This window comes from Acanthochromis polyacanthus, chromosome 23 (genome assembly GCF_021347895.1).
Source record: "Acanthochromis polyacanthus isolate Apoly-LR-REF ecotype Palm Island chromosome 23, KAUST_Apoly_ChrSc, whole genome shotgun sequence".
Lineage (NCBI taxonomy): Eukaryota > Metazoa > Chordata > Actinopteri > Pomacentridae > Acanthochromis > Acanthochromis polyacanthus.
The window spans coordinates 21,410,293-21,433,533 of record NC_067135.1 but is presented as its reverse complement, the minus strand read 5'-3'; the positions used below and the strand labels follow the sequence as shown (position 1 = coordinate 21,433,533).

The 23,241-nt window shown below is 41.4% G+C and overlaps 1 protein-coding gene across 1 annotated transcript in view; it reads left to right on the top strand.

The window, feature by feature from the left end:
- The window catches only part of hacd4 (3-hydroxyacyl-CoA dehydratase 4), a 48,997-nt gene that overhangs the window by 13,647 nt on the left and 12,109 nt on the right, over positions 1-23,241 (top strand). The window contains exons 2-4 of the mRNA XM_051943845.1: positions 8,771-8,877; positions 9,043-9,170; positions 9,280-9,389. Of these exons, the coding sequence (XP_051799805.1) occupies positions 8,771-8,877; positions 9,043-9,170; positions 9,280-9,389 (345 nt within the window). The remainder of the gene's footprint in view (positions 1-8,770; positions 8,878-9,042; positions 9,171-9,279; positions 9,390-23,241) is intronic.

Genomic DNA, 23,241 nt, shown 5'->3' with positions numbered 1-23,241 from the left:
GGACAGGAGGATGGCCCCCATGTGGACAGAAGGTGGAGGATCGATGTGGGGCCTTCTTGGAGCTGGGGCCGGGGAGTCGTGGCGCTTCCTGGCATGACGTTTTCAGCAGCCAGGTTTCTTGGTGGCTGGCGGAGAGACGGGTTCAGATTGGACGCTGGGAGGAGATCTTGGGGGATCTGCTCGGTGGTATTTCTCCTCACGTCAAGTAGGGTGTAGAGTGGGCTGAGGTAGTCGAAGGCTTCGTCGGACTGGTAGAAAATGTTTGGGTCAGCGACGGGGTACAGGGGAAAAACCAGATGATCGGGGTAAACTGCTGGGCTGTGGGGGGAAATGGTGGGTCCAGACCCCGGTAGTAGGCTCTCCGGGTCCATGCTTTTGGCCAGATTGTTCTGTCACGGTCTCAGAGGGCGGACCCGAACAGAGAGCCACACTACCAAGGCCGGTGGAACTGAGAAGGAATTTTATTGTAAAGGGGTGACTAGTGGCTCGATGGGGGGAAACCAGGATGCAGGAGCGGCTGATGTAATGGGGGCTTGGCCAGGTGGGTCTGGAGCCGGGGTTCCCTGGCGGCCAGACGTTGGTGGGGGCAAGGTGTCCAGTGGGTGGCGAGGGGTTCGGAGGAGGCGGAACGTCAGGCTCTGATGAACCGGGGAGCCCAAGGTGTTAGGTTGGTCGGGCAGAGGAGGACGTCTCACCGGTGGGGTCTGGTGGGCTCCGGGAGGTAAGGAGCAGCCGGTTGTGTTGTGGGTTCCAGCGATCGGGGAGGGAAGCAGGTCGGGGTTCCAGGGAGGGGTCCAGGCAGAAGGGGGGATCCAGATGGGGGGAAACCGGTGCCGAATGGGTTGGGGAAGGCGGACGAGGGTTCTCGGCGGCGGAGATCCCGGACAGCTGGGTCTGGGTGAAGGCAGGAGAGAAACAAAGTTAAAAAGGTGTCAAAAACTTAACAGACTTACTGGAGGCTAGAGAGCAAACTAACTGTGAAGTCTTGTTCAACAATCTGGCAGGGAGTGGAAGGATGAGCCGGTTCTTATGGCAGTGGAGAGTAATCAGGTCGATGTCCTTCAGCTGTCTGGGACCCGAGGAGAAGGCTGATTATCTGAGTGGAGGCAGGTGTGATTCAGCGCTCCACTCAGGTATTGCACTGGGGAAGGAAACCGAGGCAGAGGAGAGGATGGGAGACCAGGAGGAGAGACAGGGGTAGAGGAACGGATGGGAAACAGGAGACAGAGGAGCAGAGAGACAGAGGAACAGATGGGAAAAGGGGTATGTGGGATGCCAGGTGGGAAGGACAGGGGTGAGGAGGGAGCCCTGACAGTCTCAAAACAGCTTTATGTCTGGTAGATGCATTGTTGATAATTTTAGACTTATTCTTGATATCTTGGACTATAGATTCAGTACAAGATGAAAGTTTTATTCTTTTTGTAGACTTTCATAAGGCCTTTGATTCTGTAGAACATCAATTTGTCTTTAAAACTCTTGATTTATTTGGTTTTGGTCAACATTTTTTTTAAAAATCAATACGCACCTTATTTGCTTCTGGGAATAGTTCAATTATGTTACCTCATGGCAATACTAAAAGATTTAGAATGGAACAGAGAATCCGTCAGGGATGTCCCGTCTCCCCTTACTTTTTTCTACTTCCTATGCAAATTCTGGCCAGTTCAATTAAAAACAGTTCCTTAAAAGGAATTGCAATATCAGGAAAGATAATCTCTCTGAGTAAGTTTGCAGATGACACAGCTCATTTTCTACAGGATAGAGACCAAATTCATATTGCAATTAAACTTTTAGACACATTTTCGGCTGCATCTGGGTTAAAACTTAATTCATCCAAATGTGATTTACTTCCAAACTAGACTTGCAATGACGAACAAATCTCAGGAATCCCAGAGAAAAGTAAAGTTAAAAACTTTGGTGTTATTATTGCCAAAGAACAAATTTTAAGAATGAATGAAAATGTGGTTCCATTAATTTCTTTAGTAGAGCAGAAATTTAATTTTATGGAGTCAAAGAGATTTAACCATAAAAAGTAGGGTCCTGCTAACAAGGAGGGTCAGTTGTTTGCTTATAATGAATTTTTGTTAGAATATAAAATCCCTTTACTCCCAGATGGCCATTGTTTTTGATGCTATTCCTTCAGGTAAAAAAACCTTACCATCATCTACAACCAGACCTTTACCAATTTTTGTCCCTCAAATTGCTCAATCAGAATTATACGTAGGAAATTCAGATCCCTTTTTCAGTAAAAAATATAAACAATAATGAATGCATTAGAGAAATAATTCAAAGGGATATAATTTGCAAGTCAGCTTCTATCTTTTTTTGGAATCATTTATTTTCTGATGTGGACTGGCAAAAAGTATGGTTATTACAAAGGAAGTTTTTCATTTCGAATAAGGTGCGAGAGGTATCCCTGAAATTGTTGCACAGGTGTTATCCAGTTAATTCAGCTCTGGTTAAGTATAAGATCAATGTTGACCCTCTTTGTTCATTTTGTCCAACCCGGTCTCACAAGGATTCGTGAAACTATCACGTAAATTAATCTATGGTTACGTGCGCACCAACACTATTTCTCATATTTTACGTGTTGCTCACAACGAAATTCAAACCAATGTATTTCAAGCGGAGGACTTTTCATGCCACTCAGAACGTATTTCAAACGAATATTTTTAATGTAAAAGCGTTGCGAATCCAAGCGGAGGACTTTTCATGCCACTCAGAACGTATTTCAAACGAATATTTTTAATGTAAAAGCGTTGCGAATCCAATGCTATATTTTGCATTACATCGTCCCATATATATAATGTGATGCCTTTATTTTTGCTGCAGGATTTGGGTATTTGAGATTAAAAAACGTTAGTGTTTGTTTGTTTGCAAACGGGTTTGATTTTGTTTTCATATCTGAATCTTAATCACACCTGAATAGAACGTTTAATTAATCAAATATTCCTCGTGTGTCATGTTTCTCCTCGGTCAGATTTAAGCAAGTTACGTAGGGCATTTTGAATCGGTATATTATATTTTTAATGTAAAAACATTGCGAATCCAACGCTATATTTTGCATTCACAGGGGCTGGCAATTAGATGTGGCTTCGGGCCAAAATTTGTGTAAACATTATTCGGCCGTTTGACCGACGGGCCGGTGTGCTGCTATTTATTAAATAGTTTTGATGAGTGGGTATCTGATGCCTGTATAGCTCAGCACGTTAAGCAGGTGACTCATGTACAAGAGCTGGTCTCGGACGCGGGTTTGATTCCGGTCTGCTTTCTTATAATATTTGGGAAGTTTATCATACACAAATGCAGATTTCTAAACGGACCGCTGTAAAACTTTTTAACATGATTGAAGATATCAAACTCATGGACAACTCCTAACCCATTGGACATTCATGCGGACAGACTCCTGTTTCAATTTTAAAAAAACAAAACAAAACAAAACGTGCAGCACTTCGGCACCTTTCTTCTTCGGTGGTGTCTGTGTAAAACAATGTCCAACATGCAAACAGCACACCTAGCGCCATGAAGCACAAAATGCAGGTGTAAATCAATGGGGTGCTGAACATAGTAATATTCATAGCGGAAATAATAGATAATAATAATAATGATAGGTAATAGAATATTCTGAAATTAAGCTCGACTGTAGACAGGTATTTTGTAAACACTGTAAACACACACACACACACACACTAATATATGTTAGAGAAGCAGATAATGGCAGTAAAGTCAATTATTTTAATAATTTGAAGAGACAATATATGATTACGCTATATATACATATATAAACAAAATACTGACTAATGAACACATATTTCTATATAAAACTATATATATATATATATATATAATATCATTTTCTGACATATCTTTTTTAATATATATGTATGAATTATATTGATAGTCTATATGTGATTTATATAATAATTTTCTCTGATATATAACTTATCTATTACACACATATATATATATATATATATATGTGTGTGTGTGTGAATGATGTTGATACTCCATCTATGATTTATATGTATTCATTTTCTCTGATATATAACTTCTATCTATTGTTTTATATAAAAATATGTGTTCATTAGTCAGTATTTTGTTTATATATGTGTATATAGCGTAATCATATATTGTCTCTTCAAATTATTAAAATAATTGACTTTGCTGCCATTATCTGCTTCTCTAACATATATTAGTGTGTGTGTGTTTACAGTGTTTGCAAAATACCTGTCTACAGTCGAGCTTAATATCAGAATATTCTATTACTGTTAATCCCACTATGAATATTAAAATACGCCGAACCATTTGTCCTGTATCATAGCTACATGTATGACGTTTGCAGCAAAAAAATTAAAAAACGCGTGAAAATCAGTTTAATATTCAGAGTTAAGATGGATTAAATGCGCTGTCAAACAGCGCTGAGTGGAGCGGATGACCGGACCAAGATGGCGGCCCCACCGCTCGTCAGCCCCAATAGGCAGTAGCGGTCGATGCGGCGTCTACTCTTTATTATGTCTGTGGTGCTGAATGCTCTGGGAGCAAGTCTGCAGTGAAAACACTTTTGAAGGGGTCAAGGGTCACTAAATCAAGGTTCAAAGGTTCAAGGGTTCACTTTATTGTCGTATCATTCCACATTTGCACATGAAACAATATGAAATTTGACCCTGGTCCCAGTTTCAGCCATCAAAAAATATAAAAACACTCTCATAAAGACAATATAAGTATAAAGAGACACACTAATATATACAAATCTGCAACATTGATATATGTGCAGTGAACCAACAGTTTGTGCAATATTTAGTAGGTAAATGAATAAAGAGCCTAGTCCAGTAGTGCAGTGTGTGTATGAATGTGTGTATGCTTGTGTGTGTATGTGGGGATGTGTGCATGCATGTGTATTTGCGGGGGAGAGGTGGTGATGATATGAAAACAGAGTCTACAGAGACCTGTTCAGTAGCCCGACAGCTTCGCGGAAGAAGACTTCAAATGAAGGAGACATTTTGTGCAACAAGTATCATAAAAGTCATTCCCAGTGGAATTCAAGTCTGATATTGTGTGGGACTATTCAGAGCAGTCACATGAAGCACTGTATCTGTTTTCAAGGGTCTAGCCCCACGGGAACCCGCGTTTTTCAGCAGTGAGGCCTAGTAGTAGTGAAGAAGCCTGAGGCCTTCAGACATGTAAAAAAAATTCCTGCTCGGTCATGGTACCATGTTGAAGTTTGGAGAATGGAGAACACACCTACTCAGTCAAATATTAGGTACCATCTGGCCCCGTGTACGATTTGGTGTCACTAGACCCAAAAATGACCGAGCAGGAATTTTTTTTACATGTCTGAAGGCCTCAGGCTTCTTCACTACTACTAGGCCTCACTGCTGAAAAACGCGGGTTCCCGTGGGGCTAGACCCTTGAAAACAGATACAGTGCTTCATGTGACTGCTCTGAATAGTCCCACACAATATCAGACTTGAATTCCACTGGGAATGACTTTTATGATACTTGTTGCACAAAATGTCTCCTTCATTTGAAGTCTTCTTCCGCGAAGCTGTCGGGCTACTGAACAGGTCTCTGTAGACTCTGTTTTCATATCATCACCACCTCTCCCCCGCAAATACACATGCATGCACACATCCCCACATACACACACAAGCATACACACATTCATACACACACTGCACTACTGGACTAGGCTCTTTATTCATTTACCTACTAAATATTGCACAAACTGTTGGTTCACTGCACATATATCAATGTTGCAGATTTGTATATATTAGTGTGTCTCTTTATACTTATATTGTCTTTATGAGAGTGTTTTTATATTTTTTTGATGGCTGAAACTGGGACCAGGGTCAAATTTCATATTGTTTCATGTGCAAATGTGGAATGATACGACAATAAAGTGAACCCTTGAACCTTTGAACCTTGATTTAGTGACCCTTGACCCCTTCAAAAGTGTTTTCACTGCAGACTTGCTCCCAGAGCATTCAGCACCACAGACATAATAAAGAGTAGACGCCGCATCGACCGCTACTGCCTATTGGGGCTGACGAGCGGTGGGGCCGCCATCTTGGTCCGGTCATCCGCTCCACTCAGCGCCGTTTGACAGCGCATTTAATCCATCTTAACTCTGAATATTAAACTGATTTTCACGCGTTTTTTAAATTTTTTTGCTGCAAACGTCATACATGTAGCTATGATACAGGACAAATGGTTCGGCGTATTTTAATATTCATAGTGGGATTAACAGTAATAGAATATTCTGATATTAAGCTCGACTGTAGACAGGTATTTTGCAAACACTGTAAACACACACACACTAATATATGTTAGAGAAGCAGATAATGGCAGCAAAGTCAATTATTTTAATAATTTGAAGAGACAATATATGATTACGCTATATACACATATATAAACAAAATACTGACTAATGAACACATATTTTTATATAAAACAATAGATAGAAGTTATATATCAGAGAAAATGAATACATATAAATCATAGATGGAGTATCAACATCATTCACACACACACACATATATATATATATATATATATATATATATATATATATGTAATAGATAAGTTATATATCAGAGAAAATTATTATATAAATCACATATAGACTATCAATATAATTCATACATATATATTAAAAAAGATATGTCAGAAAATGATATTATATATATATATATATATATATATATATAGTTTTATATAGAAATATGTGTTCATTAGTCAGTATTTTGTTTATATATGTATATATAGCGTAATCATATATTGTCTCTTCAAATTATTAAAATAATTGACTTTACTGCCATTATCTGCTTCTCTAACATATATTAGTGTGTGTGTGTGTGTTTACAGTGTTTACAAAATACCTGTCTACAGTCGAGCTTAATTTCAGAATATTCTATTACCTATCATTATTATTATTATCTATTATTTCCGCTATGAATATTACTATGTTCAGCACCCCATTGATTTACACCTGCATTTTGTGCTTCATGGCGCTAGGTGTGCTGTTTGCATGTTGGACATTGTTTTACACAGACACCACCGAAGAAGAAAGGTGCCGAAGTGCTGCACGTTTTGTTTTGTTTTGTTTTTTTAAAATTGAAACAGGAGTCTGTCCGCATGAATGTCCAATGGGTTAGGAGTTGTCCATGAGTTTGATATCTTCAATCATGTTAAAAAGTTTTACAGCGGTCCGTTTAGAAATCTGCATTTGTGTATGAAAAACTTCCCAAATATTATAAGAAAGCAGACCGGAATCGAACCCGCATCCGAGACCAGCTCTTGTACATGAGTCACCTGCTTAATGTGCTGAGCGATACAGGCATCAGATACCCACTCATCAAAACTATTTAATTAATAGCAGCGCACCGGCCCGTCGGTCAAACGGCCGAATAATGTTTACACAAATTTTGGCCCGAAGCCACATCTAATTGCCGGCCCCTGCGAATGCAAAATATAGCGTTGGATTCGCAATGCTTTTACATTAAAAATATAATATACCGATTCAAAATGCCCTACGTAACTCGCTTAAATCTGACCGAGGAGAAACATGACACACGAGGAATATTTGATTAATTAAACGTTCTATTCAGGTGTGATTAAGATTCAGATATGAAAACAAAATCAAACCCGTTTGCAAACAAACAAACACTAACGTTTTTTAATCTCAAATACCCAAATCCTGCAGCAAAAATAAAGGCATCACATTATATATATGGGACGATGTTATGCAAAATATAGCGTTGGATTCGCAACGCTTTTACATTAAAAATATTCGTTTGAAATACGTTCTGAGTGGCATGAAAAGTCCTCCGCTTGGATTCGCAACGCTTTTACATTAAAAATATTCGTTTGAAATACGTTCTGAGTGGCATGAAAAGTCCTCCGCTTGAAATACATTGGTTTGAATTTCGTTGTGAGCAACACGTAAAATATGAGAAATAGTGTTGGTGCGCACGTAACCATAGATTAATTTACGTGACAGTTTCACGAATCCTTGTGAGACCGGGTTGTTTTGTCACAATGCTGATGAAACATTAGCTCATCTGTTTTGGGAATGTGCATTCAGTCAAATTTCTTGGTGTGATGTCAGTCTTTTTGTAATTAGAAAATTGGATAACACTCTGAACTTTAAAATTGAATATATTTTATTTGTTTTTTATTAACGATTTGCCTGTTAAGAAATTGTTTATTGTTAATCACATTTCATTATCAGCAAAATTTCATATTTATGCTAGCAAATTTGCCAGTCAGAAACCCAACTTTGTGCTCTTTAAAACCTACTTAAAATCCTACTTGGACACTCTTGGATTTTGCACAAATGTTAAAGCTCTGAAAACTAAAGCCTTATGTAATGAATTTAATCTATTTTTTCTTTAATTTAATTTACCTCTTCTTTTCTTGTTTATTCTTTGAAATTCATCTATGAAATGAAAGAAGTATGAAAAGAAGTACCAATCTCACAAAGTGTTTCCATGTAATTTAACGAACTCAAAGTAGTTCCTGTTAGATGATGAATATTGTGCATAAGAAGCCTAGATTTTGGAAGCTGTTCAGTGACAACTTATTGAGTTGTTATTAACTGGAAGAGACCCGGTAGAACCAAGAATATTAAGAACTGCTGTGTGGCATTTACTATTAGCACCCTGCCAGGAGGCCAGCGATCGTGACTGGTGACATCTGTGCAAGTTCCTATATACCAAATTTTTTAAAAAGGCAGTTATGATAACTAGCTCTACCCACTTTCCTCCTCTTTCAGGTTCACCTTCAGGCTTGTCTACATTTTCTCATATAACCTGTTCCAGTTCTGTGGTCATACATGGATATTGGCCAACACCATCGCCAGGTTTCTCACATTTGGTCAAGGTAAGGTTGAAGATAAAAGCAAAAACTGTGTTTGGGATTAGAATAAAAAGCTCAGTCTGCATTAAAAAAAATCCTCTTTGTGGTTTTTAGATTTGATAAGACAGACCAGCTTCAGAAATCGTCACTGGTTACCAGCATGATGACATGCAGTTTTTGATTTTGCAGACGCTTTGGCAGATACATTTTACTCTGTTGGATTTGTGATGAGTCTCTGCCAGCTTCTCTCCATCTTGGAGCTTTTTCACATCGCAGATGGGATTGAGAAAGCCCGACTTATTCCTCGCTTTTTCCAAGTGCGTATAATAGCTCACCTCTTATTGCAATTTCATTATTATTCATGTGGATGTTACTTAAACATTTTCATTCGTATAGTGATGGGTGCATTTCTTTGATATTTTTCAGGTTATGGAAAAGAATCTCCTGCTGATCCTCGTCATTAAGCTGGAGGAAATCCAGAGTAAACCAGTTGTGTGTCTGCAATTCTTCTTGTGGAACGTTCTAGACCTCTTAAGGTATGCAAACAAGCGGTTTAAAAGGATGTAGAAGCACAAGGTGCACTTCTGTCAGATTTTTTAAAAGCATAAACATTCTTTGCATGGCCAAAAGGTACAAGATATTATAATGCTTAGGTAGCTTTCAAAGACATTTGCCATGACTGGTCATCTTTTTACATCTCAAAGATACATCTTAATGATCGACTTTGTTGCGATGCAATTTTGTTTCTGGATATGCAATAGTATTTTATTATGCCACTTTCTAGTAATAATAAAATCATTTACTTGGCAGACTCTTGGCATGGCTGCCAAGGGAAAAAAGCCTTGAGCAGAACCCGGCTCTTTATGTGGAGGGACCCATATGCCTGCTAGCCGGGCGGGTTAAGAGGGACAGAAGAGGGAGAGAGGTAGAGAGGTAGAGGGGGAGGGATGCATGGGATTCACCGTCTTTAAGCTCCATATTTGGTCTCTACCAACTGCTGTGGGAAATATTTGACAATTTAGCTGCCACAGTGCTCCAGAAAGTCTCTGCTGAGGTAGTGATGTTTTAGAGCCATAAAATTAAACAAAGAGCTCTATTTGGGGCTAGAGAGGAGCAACTCTATGGAAAGCAATAAGTGCTGGCATCAGATGTGGGTGAAGCCAGACCATATACAGAGAGAAACTGTTTTATTTATTGTCGTTAGTGTGTAGTTGTGTTATGCAAATGAGCTCCAGGTAAACACACCGAAACACAGCTCGAAATACACCGCATGTTGCATGCTGATCCGGTTGAGGTGCGTTTCCAACTGCGATCCGGTGTGCCTGCCTGGAGCTCATTTGCATAAAGTAGACTTGACTTCTAGTTTATGCAAATTTGATGTGGCATGTGGAGATCCCACGCATCGTGAAACTGTCCTCAAACGTCTAAACTAGCCGTCGCTGAACTGAAAGGAGGACAGATTCAGTCACGTGACCACGTACTGGCCCACTGCTGCTTGAGTGCTGTCATGTGACAATGTTGTGATCCACTAGTGACCGCCCGCCATCCGTGCGATTTTCAGATGCGGCGCGTTGATGTGCGAAAGTCGCATCGAGTGGACACACGGCTTAAGTGTTATGCTTTTCATGGAACATAATTCACAGAGAATTAAAATGACAAAACCTCCAATACATCAGTATTTGGTTAACAAGTTTCAATCTTTCAAACAGATTAGGACTCTGTAGGGAGTCGACTCTTGCAGGACTCCTTGTTGTTATTGTCGCTGAAGATTTTTTTTTATGACTGACTGCAGAACGAATCTGCAACAATCAAATTCCTGATGTCATTGGTCATGGATATTTATCCAGACATCTATAGTGCCCCCACAGCTTTTACAGAGCAGGGTATATAGATCTGTTGTGTAGGACTAGATGTTGATATCCCTTCTTAAATACATGAGACACCTAGGACTCTGTGAGATGGTCAAGTGAGTGAGGGCATCCTCTGGGTTATCAAGTGGGCACCCTCCTTCATCTGTATTTTGCTGGCAGGCCCATGGCACCAGAAGTGGACTCCAGGGGGTTCAGCAGTGAATCCCACTGTCCCAGGTTAACCCTTTAAGCTTCAGTCAATTCCAGCCGTTTTCAGTACAAAAAAATCGCTAATATTCTATTTTTAAATAAAAAAAATTACGAAAAATACAGGGAATATTGGACGGGCATCACGAGGTGCATTTCCTTGAAAATGACCGATTCGGGGATTTTATACGACTTCAGGACATGTTTTGGACAAAATAGTTTACTGGCTTGTGTCGTCTGGATGTAAAAGGTTGGATTATGGCCGTTTTTTGTGGAATCTTTTTTTTGTGTGTAGTAATGAACCTGGAAATGTGAGTCGCGCTGTGTGCGTTGAAGCCGTGTATAGAGAACCAGCCCGGTCTCACGGGGATTCGTGAAACTGTCACGTCAGTTTTTGTTTCGGTTTCGTGCGCACCAACACGATGTCGTCATGTTTTTCGTGCCGCTCACCACGAGCGAAACCCGCTGTGGTAATCACATCTGAAAGTGGTTTATACCGGCGGATTCATGACGATCTAAGCTGTCCATCGGCGTTTGCGGCCGCCGCTGCAGCCGCCGCTGCGGCCGCCGGACATTCTTTAAATTCCTATGCAAATTAGGCGGATTCATGACGATCTAAGCTGTCCATCGGCGTTTGCGGCCGCCGCTGCAGCCGCCGCTGCAGCCACCGCTGCAGCCGCCGCTGCAGCCGCCGCTGCGGCCGCCGGACATTCTTTAAATTCCTATGCAAATTAGGCGGATTCATGACGATCTAAGCTGTCCATCGGCGTTTGCGGCCGCCGGACATCCGGCCGCAATGGCGGCCGCAAACGCCGATGGACAGCTTAGATCGTCGGAAAGTGGTTTATACCGGCGGATTCATGACGATCTAAGCTGTCCATCGGCGTTTGCGGCCGCCGGACATTCTTTAAATTCCTATGCAAATTAGGCGGATTCATGACGATCTAAGCTGTCCATCGGCGTTTGCGGCCGCCGCTGCAGCCGCTGCTGCAGCCGCCGCTGCGGCCGCCGGACATTCTTTAAATTCCTATGCAAATTAGGCGGATTCATGACGATCTAAGCTGTCCATCGGCGTTTGCGGCCGCCGCCGCGGCCGCCGGACATCCGGCCGCAATGGCGGCCACGGAAACGCCGATGGACAGCTTAGATCGTCATGAATCCGCCGGTATAAACCACTTTCAGATGTGATTACCACAGCGGGTTTCGCTCGTGGTGAGTGGCACGAAAAGCATGACGACATCGTGTTGGTGCGCACGAAACCGAAACAAAAACTGACGTGACAGTTTCACGAATCCCCGTGAGACCGAACGGATGGATGAATATTCGTTTTTGTCGGACAAATGTGTTTTTCTCACCCGCTGTGGTAATTGCATCTGAAAGTGGTTTATACCGGCGGATTCATGAGAATCTAAGCTTTCCATCGGCGTATAGTGTTTGTATAATTGTGTTTGCAGCCGTCGGACATTCTTGAAATTCCTATGCAAATTAGTAGGTGTACCGCCGGCGGTACACCTACGACGCACTGAAGCGTAAAGGGTGAACAGCATCTACTCACTTGAAGGCCCAGATGGAGTCCTTGCTCTTCATCCACAGCCACTGTCTTCCCTTTTCAGTGGCTCTGGAGAGGTCCTTGATCGCCTTCCCATGTACTTGCATCTCCTGGAGAAGCCTGGATGTCGAGATGGCTAAGAAGCGACAAGTCAACTGGTTGAATCCTCACCTTCCAGACTCACTGTTTTGCATTGGCAGCAAGATTCATATATCTCAGCTTCTTGTGCTCATAGGCTTCCTCTACTATGCTCTCCCAGGGCACTGTGAGCTTGATGATATAGACGTGCATAAGAGAAGCTGACAATAGCACTAGGTCTGGTCGCAGGTTGGTGGATGCAATCTCACCTCAGAAGCAGAACTTTTGTTCCAGGTCTACCAGCATCCTCCAATCGCAAGCCCCTGGGCAGTTAAGAGGGGCAGCCTGGGAGAACCCTCACCCTCCCACACAAATGTTGTTTCTTGCCATTGGTTCAACGTGGAATCATGTCCGGCTGCACCATCTCCCCCGCTTGCCTTCACCATAGCCATGGAGGTGATCATTCGGGCATCTCGTTGGGGGGCCGGAGGACAGCGAATAAGACCTGGACTGAGGCTGCCGTCAGTCAGAGCCTACATAGATGACCTCAAAACACTCATCACAACCAAGGCCTGCACTGTTCCACTGCTGAGTAAGCTGCAAGAAAAGGTCAAGCTGCCTTGCATAAGGCTTAAGCCAAGCAAGTCCAGAAGCATTTCCATCATTAAGGGGAAATTATCAGACCATCACTTGCACATTGGTGATGAAACTATGAATACGATGCCTCCCTCAAAGACAAAGAGCAAGTAGACCAGCTAAGGAAGGCGGTAACCAGCGACCTGGTGTACATTAATAGAACCCAGCTTCCTAGCAGGCTGAAACTCTGGTGCATGGTGAAGATCTACCTCCAGAAGACCAAAGTGAATGTGACTGATTCGCCTGCACAAAGCCCTGACTGGGATCCCACTGAAAATCTGTGCGGTCAACTGAAGACCAGGGTCAATGCCAGAAGACCATCAGATATGGAGGAGCTGAGAGATTTGTCAAATAACCCAGCAATAACTCAGCAAAAAAGAAACACAACTGACTATTAGCATCAAGGAGGCTAGTAATGACCCTGGTAGTTTTTATTTTTTGTTAAATAATTTTATTTCTGTGTGCAACTGTCAAAATCTTCACACTGTAGCATTGTCAAGGAGAGAAGAGTGAGGTGACCAATTTCCAGAATTATATGACAAAGTTTGAGTAATGGTGCACGCAAATGTAATTTCTAAACTTTTTGTTACCAATAGATGACATTCTGACTTTTTTTTAAATAAATTTTTGCATGTGGATGTGTTCAGACTGGGCCTGGTGTCCACCACATGAAGTTGGGGCAGATAGGATCAGGATTAGCAGAGATATAAACACTTCAGTACTCATGACGAGACATCAAAATTCACTGCACCGCCACAGACATGCCTTTTGATGACACGTCACCATTTTCACTGTGAATCATCATCAACATCTTTAGGTTTATGTCACGACATTTGAGATGAATCTGACCAATGGGCCAACAACAGCACATCAAAGTGTAAAAAAATGACATTTCCTTTTATCAGCAGGTGGCGCTACAACTGAGAATGTATTTCATTATATGGATGTGATCAGGGCAGGACACTGATTGTACATGTAAAGTTTCAGGCAAATTGAAGCATTTTCAGGGCATTGACACAGCACTTGATTTTTCATGGTGAAGGAACAAACTTCCAGAGGCCGCCACGGCCACGCCTTTTGACTTCTGAGGAACCTTTTAATAACTTTTGCTTGTTAAGGCCTGCTGTACGTACTGGTCGAATTTAAGGTAAATTGGAGTTTCCCCCAAGGAGGAGTTCGCTTGAGAAAAAAATTAAAAATGGCCAAAATCTGATAGTCAACGCCAAATAGTTCACTTCCTGTTGGGTTTGGAATATGGCTATCGCTGACTTTTTTGTTCAGCCTGATGTGCTGCATATGTGTACCAAATTTGGTAGCTGTAGATGAAACGTGCTGCCCGTGGGAAAGTGTAGGGGGCGCTATGGAGGCAATTTGTGACACACTACACAATTCCTTTAAAATATCAAATTTTTCGCCAGTTCTGGTACATCTGGAAGTTTTCAGGAGTTTTTCAGCATGTTTAGGCCTTCAAAAACACACTTGTTTTGTCAGACAAATAATAATCTCTAGCATTCCTATTGGAATGCTATTGTAAATATGGACTAATAGTTGAGGACTGATTTAATACAATTCCACTTTTGCGAGTTCAGAAAAATAAAATAAAGTTGTAATAAGATAATTTTCTTATTTTTGTTGTTGTGTGGAAGTGCATTCTAGCATGGATTGCAATTAGAGTTTTGACTTGTTAAATTAATTTGCATTCAATTATGCCATATTCAGCATTAGTATAATTCATTTTAAGATATATATTTTGATACTATTGATCATCAGTGCTTAATGGACTTTGTGGACTTTGTTAAAAAATTAAGCTGTAATATTTGCATACACTAAGAGTCGCTATTGCAATTTTGTAACATTTTCACAAAATCCTGAAAAATCCAAAAAAAATGAAGAAGTCTCATTATTTTCTTGATTAGAGGCTAAAACAGTTTAAAAAAGAAAACAAAACTACATCAATATCATCGGGTTAAATCTTGCAGGATGCAAAGATCACATCTAATTAGTCAATAATCAAATAAAACTGTGAGAAATATATTGACATGTATTATAATAATGAAACATCAGACCCAAATGAACGCATCTTTTCCTGCTTATTTGATAATTGTGTATTTGCCTTCACTTGTTTTTTCCTATAGAAGGAGTTATTGGTGGGTAGGTGTATGTTTGTTTTCAGGTCCTTTGAAGAAACTGCTGAAATGCCTAGTTATGAAGTTGTCTTTTACAGTTCTAATTAAGGTTAATTAAACTGAATTAGATCATTTCACTAATGTAATATCCTTTCCTTTTCTCGGATTAACTCTGAATGAACTTAAATGTCTGCCTTTATTTTATACACACGTGGACAAAATTGTTGGTACCCCTCAGTTAAAGAAGGAAAAACCCACAATTCTCACTGAAATCACTTGAAACTCACAAAAGTAACAATAAATAAAAATTTATTGAAAATTGAATAATCAAAAACAGCCATTACTTTTGAATTGTTGATTAACATAATTATTTAAAAAAACAAACTAATGAAACAGGCCTGGACAAAAATGATGGTACCTCTATAAAAGATTGAAAACTATTTGACCAGAGTGACATGATTAACTCAGGTGTGTCATTTAATTGACATCACAGGTGTTTCCAAACTCATAATCAGTCAGTCTGCCTATTTAAAGGGAGACAAGTAGTCACCCTGCTGTTTGGTGAAAAGGTGTGTACCACACTGAACATGGACAACAGAAAGCAAAGGAGAGAATTGTCCCAGGACATCCGAAAAAAAATGATAGACAAACATCTTAAAGGTAAAGGCTATAAGACCATCTCTAAACAGCTTGAAGTTCCTGTGACAACAGTGGCTCATATTATTCAGAAGTTCAAGACCCACGGGACAGTAGCCAACCTCCCTGGACGTGGCCGCAAGAGGAAAATTGATGACAAATTGAAGAGACGGATCGTTGGAATTGTATCCAAAGAGCCCAGAGCAACCTCCAAAGAAATTAAAGGTGAACTCCAAGGCCAAGGTACATCAGTGTCAGATCGCACCATTCGTCGTTGTTTGAGCCAAAGTGGACTTCATGGGAGACGACCAAGGAGGACACCACTGCTGAAAAAAACTCATAAAAAAGCCAGACTGGAATTTGCAAAAATGCATGTTGACAAGCCACAAAGCTTCTGGGAGAATGTCCTTTGGACAGATGAGACCAAACTGGAGCTTTTTGGTAAGGCACATCAACTCTATGTTCATAGACTCAAAAACCAAGCATACGAAGAAAAGAACACTGTCCCTACGGTGAAACATGGAGGAGGCTCAGTAATGTTTTGGGGCTGCTTTGCTGCATCTGGCACAGGGTGTCTTGAAAGTGTGCAAGGTACGATGAAATCTGAAGACTATCAAGGCATTCTGGAGAGAAATGTGCTGCCTAGTGTCAGAAAGCTTGGTCTCAGTCGCAGGTCATGGGTCTTCCAACAGGACAACGATCCAAAACACACGGCCAAAAACACCCAAGAATGGCTGAGAGAAAAGCGTTGGACTATTCTAAAGTGGCCTTCTATGAGCCCAGATCTGAATCCCATTGAACATATGTGGAAGGAGCTGAAACATGCCATTTGGAGAAGACACCCATCAAACCTGAGACAACTGGAGCTGTTTGCTCATGAGGAGTGGGCCAAAATACCTGTTGACAGCTGCAGAACGCTCATTGACAAATACAGAAATCGTTTAATTGCAGTGATTGCCTCAAAAGGTTGTGCAACAAAATATTAAGTTATGGGTACCATCATTTTTGTCCAGCCCTATTTCATTAGTTTGTTTTTTTAAATAATTATGTTAATCAACAATTCAAAAGTGATGGCTGATTTTGATAATTTAATTTTCAATACATTTTTATTTATTGTTACTTTTGTGAGTTTCAAGTGATTTCAGTGAGAATTGTGGGTTTTTCCTTCTTTAACTGAGGGGTACCAACAATTTTGTCCACGTGTGTATGATACTGGTACATGGCAGAAATGACTCCTATTTGTATTTTATGTTTTGTCTCATTATGACCATGTACCGTTCTCAGAAAATTACATTTGAATTTGGAAAAAGTGCCCGCACAGCACAACAGGACAGAATTGATTAAAAATGTAATTAGAATAAAAACTGCAAAAGCAGTTCAAACATCAACTTAATAATGGAAACAATTTTTGCGACAGTGTTTTGGCATATGATCAATTTTGGTAGCAGTCGGTTATAATTGGGTTACATTTTGAACTTTTCATCACAATTTTGACAGTTTTGACACCATTTACATAGGTATTTTGTATGTTTAACTAGAAATTATAGTACTGCTGTCTCACACTGACCACAAATCACAAGACATGGTTAGTCTTTTTTGAACTTTAATAGAATTTACCTTTGAAAATGTCAAATTTTCACTATACTATTGTTCCATCCTGCTTGCAGAAAATCTTGTTATCATAGCAACAAAATCTTTCTCAGTCTCATGTTTGTTATAGTATTGTTCTGTGCTGTAAAGTTATTTATACAGGTCATGTGTAGCATGGGGCGTTTCATATTTTTTCACAATGAGGAAAAGTCCCATCAAATTCCTTCCTGTCGTGTTGATAGGACTTTTGGCTCAGACCAAAAGTCCTATCAACACGACAGGACTTTCACTGTGGGACACGTCCATTAAATGAGTGATAACATATACACTGCTCAAAAAAATTAAAGGAACACTTTGAAAATACATCATATTTCAATGCTGGGAAAAACCAAACTGGATATTAGCATTGATATGGACTGGATAATGTGTTAGGAATGAAAAGTGCCACATTGTTTGATGGGAATGAAAATTATCAACCCCCCAGGAGGGCTAAATTCAAGACACCCCACAATCAAAGTGAAAAACTGATGTGGCAGGCTAGTCCATCTTGCTGAAATTCCTTGGCAGCAAATCAAAATGGTATTCTGTAGTTTGTATGGCCTCCATGTGCTTGTATGCATGACTGACGATGCCGGGACAAGCTCTGAATGAGACGACAGATGGTGTCCTGCTGTATCTCCTCCCAGAACTGGACCAGGGCATCGCTGAGCTCCTGGACAGTTGAGGAGCAACCTGATGGTGTTGGACGGAACAAAACATAATGTTCCAAAGGTGTTCTATTGGATTCAGGTCAGGTGAGCATGGGGGCCAGCTAATGGTATCAGTTCCTTCATCCTCCAGGAACTGCATGAGTTCTCTTACCACATAAGACTGGGCATTGTCGTGCACCAGAAGGAATCCAGGACCACTACACCAATGTAGGTTCTGACAATGGGTCAAAGGATTTCATCCTGATACCTAAAGGCAGTCAGAATGTCATTGTCCAGCCTGTAGAGGTCTCTGCGTCCCTCCATGGATATGCCTCCCCACACCATCACTGACCCACCACCAAACCGGTCATGCTGAACAATGTTACAGGCAGCATAACGTTCTCCACGGCTTCTTCAGACCCTTTCATGTCTGTCACATGCGCTCAGGGTGAACCTGCTCTCATCTGTGAAAAGCACAGGGCACCAGTGGTGGACTTGCAAATTCCTGTGTTCTATGGCAAATGCCAGCCGAGCTCCACGGTGCCAGTCAGTGAGCACAGCGGGCACTAGAGGATGCTGGGCCCTCAGAACACTCTCATTACATCTCTTTCTGATTGTTTGATCAGAGACATTCACACCAGTGGTCTGCTGGAGGTCATTTTGTAGAGCTATTGCAGTGCTCATCCTGTTCCTCCTTGCACAAAGGAGCAGATACCTGTCCTGCTGATCGGTTGAGGACCTTCGACAGCCCTGTCAAGCTCTCCCAGATTAACTGCTTGTCACCTGGAATCTCCTCCATGCGCTTGAGAATGTGCTGGGAGACACAGCAAACCTTCTGGCAATGGCACGCATTGATGTGCCATCCTGGAGGAGTTGGACTGTCTGTGGAACCTCTGTAGGGTCCAGGTATCGCCTCATGCTACCAGAAGTGACACTTACCCTAGCCAAATGCAAAACTAGTGAAAAACAGTCTGAAAACGTTAGGAAGGAAAAAAATGTCAGTGGCCTTCACCTGTAAACTCATTCCTGTCTTGCGGGTTGTCTCATTGTTACCGCTCTAGTGCACCTGTTGTTAATTTTATGAACACCAAAGCAGCTGAAACTGACTAAAAAGCCCCTCAGTTACTTACTTGACCAGATCAGTATCTAGGGGTGGGCGATATAAACGATATACGGTAGAGACGATAGAAATTTGGCCCACGATAGCGATTTTAACCATACCGGCCTATCGCGATAGCGCATTTTAATGGCGTCATGACAGTGTGACTACAAAAGCATGGCAGCTGTTGCAGACATTGGAGCTAACGGAGGAGGAGAGGCTAGTGAAGAAGAACGGTGCTACTTCGGTTATATGGAACTGGTTTGGATTTAAGGTGTCAGATGTGTCCTCCTTTGCCCGGACATGTCCTCTTTTTTTTTTTTTTTGTCTGCATTTATTCTCATTGTTTAACTCCACGGAAGGGGTGTCAACACTTAACAGGGAATTACAATTCCCTGTTAAGAGCCAGGGAGGGCAGTGCTACACCTCAGTGGTGACGTGAGGGGAAACAAAGGGTGGACAGGACGAGACAGGACGGACAGGGACAGGGACTAGCAAGCGGTGCTATTACATCTGAATAATATCAGGTGTTGTGTTATTCCCGACTAATAGTTACCCATCAATAAGACAAACAAACAAACAAACACATACACAAGAAAACAGAAAAACAAACAAACAAATAAATAAATAAATAAATGAATAAATAGCCAGACAGTACTGAACACCATAGTTGTGGGTGTCATGTTATTATAGAGTGGAATAGTCCAGAGGAAGATACTAGAGAAAAGGAGAGTGGGTTTAGTGTGAGATTAGACTCTGGAGAGAGTCACAGCACATTCTGGCGGGTCCCATCACTGCTCAACAGCGGAACTCGACAGGAGCTGGTGGGACCTGAGCAAACATGCACATGCAAGTGTGAAAGACCCTGAAGCCCAGAACAGCCATCACAGCAATACAGGGCCAAGCCGACAGGGTGCCCGGAGGGACCGACCCACCCCAAGCCCCAGGACCAGCCAGGCGCCCAAGAAGAGATCAGCTGCCGACACCCCCAAGGCCCCGGCAGAGCGTGCAGACCCAGCAGACCCAGAGCTCAATGGGGGAGACACCGGAGACTCCCACCCCCAGGGAGAGGGGCACAAGCCACCCCGACTCTGCAGAGCCAGGGAGCAACCCTGGGAACCATAGGGAAAGGACACCACCAGTGCATGCACACGGCCTTGAAGTCCATGGTGCTATCAATCTTTGAGAGTTGGTGTGTTAATAAACTGAAATAAAGCAGAGGAAAGTTGGACCATACGCACAGACAGAACAGGTATTACAATTTTTTTTTTTTTTATGGGGGCAGTGGCATACGCCCACATACAAGCAGAAGCTATAGATTAATATTTAATGAATTAATAAATGGATACCATTTTTCTTTAAATGAGTCCAATTGTTTTTTCCGGGTAGCAGACATTCTCTCCAGTGAAATGTGTTCTGTGAGGAGGTTCAGCCAATGGATGATGTTGAGGGCTTTCTTATCTTTCCAGTTAACTAAAATAGTTTCTTCGGCAATGGCGATAGCTGCGAATGTGGGTTGGATATGAATGTCCGGTAAGGCTGTTAGCATTAGGTCACCAATTAGGCAAATGTTCGGGGAATGTGGAATCCCACAGCCTAAAATATCGGAGAGTTTCTGTGTGATTAGTGCCCAGAATTGATAGATGGGTGTACATAGCCAAAGAGCGTGAAAATATGTGTCAGCCATGTTTTGGGTGCATTGAGTGCATGTGTCTGAGTTTGAGAAACCCATTTTATATAATTTATATTGGGTTATATGCGTTCTATGAAGAACCTTAAATTGGATCAGTTGTAGGTTGGTTTTTTCTGTCATTTTAAATGTGTTTTCACAGATCTGGGTCCAAAAATCAGAGTCAAAGGATTTGGACAAGTCTTCTTCCCATTTGTGAGTTGGTAGGTGAATACAGTCTGTCTTTGAGAGTAAACTATACATTTTTGAGAGGTTCTTTTTGTTTCTTGGAGACAGTTTCGTAATGTATTTGACAAATTCAGGTGGCTGTAAATCAGTCGGCTGTGAAGTGGACTGAAGCGATGGAATTCTACTTGGAAGCGTCTTCTTTACCTGTAGGTAGTGGAGGAAGTTTCCATTTCTTATTTCAAATGTTTGGAATAAGTTTGTATTTGTCCTAAATATGTTATCATCAAAAAGGTGATGGAGGTGGGTGACTCCTCTCTCTGTCCACGTCCTGAAATAAAGAGCTATTTTATTGTTTGCAAAATCAGGGTTGTGCCAGATTGGGGACAGTATGCTGGGTTTTAATTGGGAGCCTGTGACCTCCGTTTTCCACCAAGCAGACAAGGTGGAGGCGATCATTGGGTTCTTGAAGCAGGAGTGATGTTTAAGGGCAGAAGTGATAAAGGGCAGGTCAGAGATTTTGATCTGGTTACAATCTAACTGTTCTAGTTCCAGTCAGGAGTTATATTCTGCATGTGGGTGAATCCTTTTGGTGATATACTGTAGTTGGTTGGCTAAATAATAATACATGAAGCTGGGGCTCCCAGTCCCCCTTCTGATTTATTCCTCTGGAGGGTGGCCAGACTGATTTTAGCCTTTTTGTTCTTTGAATAGAATTTATTTATTAACACACACACACACACACACACACACATATATATGTATATATATATATATATATATATATATATATATATGATTATTTAGTTCTCTTTTGTGTCTTTTTTTTTAAATCTTTTGGCCCCTTCACACCACAACAGACCTTGTAATTGTAAGTAGGCAACACTCCAAAGATTTATCCAAATGGTAGTTTAAGTTTTATACAGAGGTATGTTACTGATAGTTCTCTTCCCATTCACATTTTGGGTGGGATTTAGAGTGTGACATTTAGCCTACACTGAAGTATTGCACATTCTCATCTTTTTAACGGAGCATGGCTGGACAGCAGCAGGATGGTTCCTCAACTTCCACTGCACAGACTGACACAGTGAGATCGATGTTCAGGAAACACCAGAGGTTCATTCTGTGGAATTAATGTGCAACTGTATAATTTAATGTCCTCTATGTATTCCCAGTTATCAGTAAAACAGATTTACAAACTGCATTTGCTGAGAAAAATCCAAAAAACAGATTAGGAGGGCAGATCTGGAAATTGAAATACTGGAGCACAAGTTAGAGGTGGGTGATGGTCACAGGTAAATTATGTTAACTATTGGAACATTAACTGAACTATCTTTTATTTGTAGGGAATAAAGAAGACCAAATGAAATGTGTATGATGTCTTTATTTGCTGTGGTGGTGATGATGGTGACTTAAACTCTAAAGTGATTATTGCATATGGTGTCTCTGACTGCTCTGCTGTCCTGGATAGCTGCAGGTGGATGGGGTCATCATCTGGGTCTTCAGTTTGTAGGGCAGGGTGTTGCTCTCCTCTAATAGTGGTAATATGATGAAGAACAACACATGCCACAGTAATATCACAGGCCCTCTCAGGGGTCACCCTGAGGAGACGTAGGTGCTGGAAACGGGCTTTCAGCAGGCCTATGGTCATCTCCACCCGGGCTCTGGTCCTGCAGTGAGTCCGGTTGAAATTCTGCTGGACGCCTGGTTCAGGGTCAGGGTATGAGGTCATCAGCATGGTAACCCCTGTCACCCAGCAGAAGGCCATCAAACTCTCTTGTAATGTATATTGGATACATCAGAGTATATTAAAGGAGGGAGACAAGAGAATTCTATTGTGAAAATCTTAAGGCTGCTGACCACGCTGCAGTCTGTTGCTCAGGTTAGACTCTCCATAAATCCTGGAGTCATGAACAGATCCAGACCACGTGGCCTCCACATTAGAAATGCTGTATGCAGCATCACATATGATCTGGACAGTGCAGAGAATGACAGATGTTGAACTATGATGCAGTCTTTAACATTTAGAAACAGTAGTCAGTCTACCTGTAGCCTACCTGCACATTTATGCTG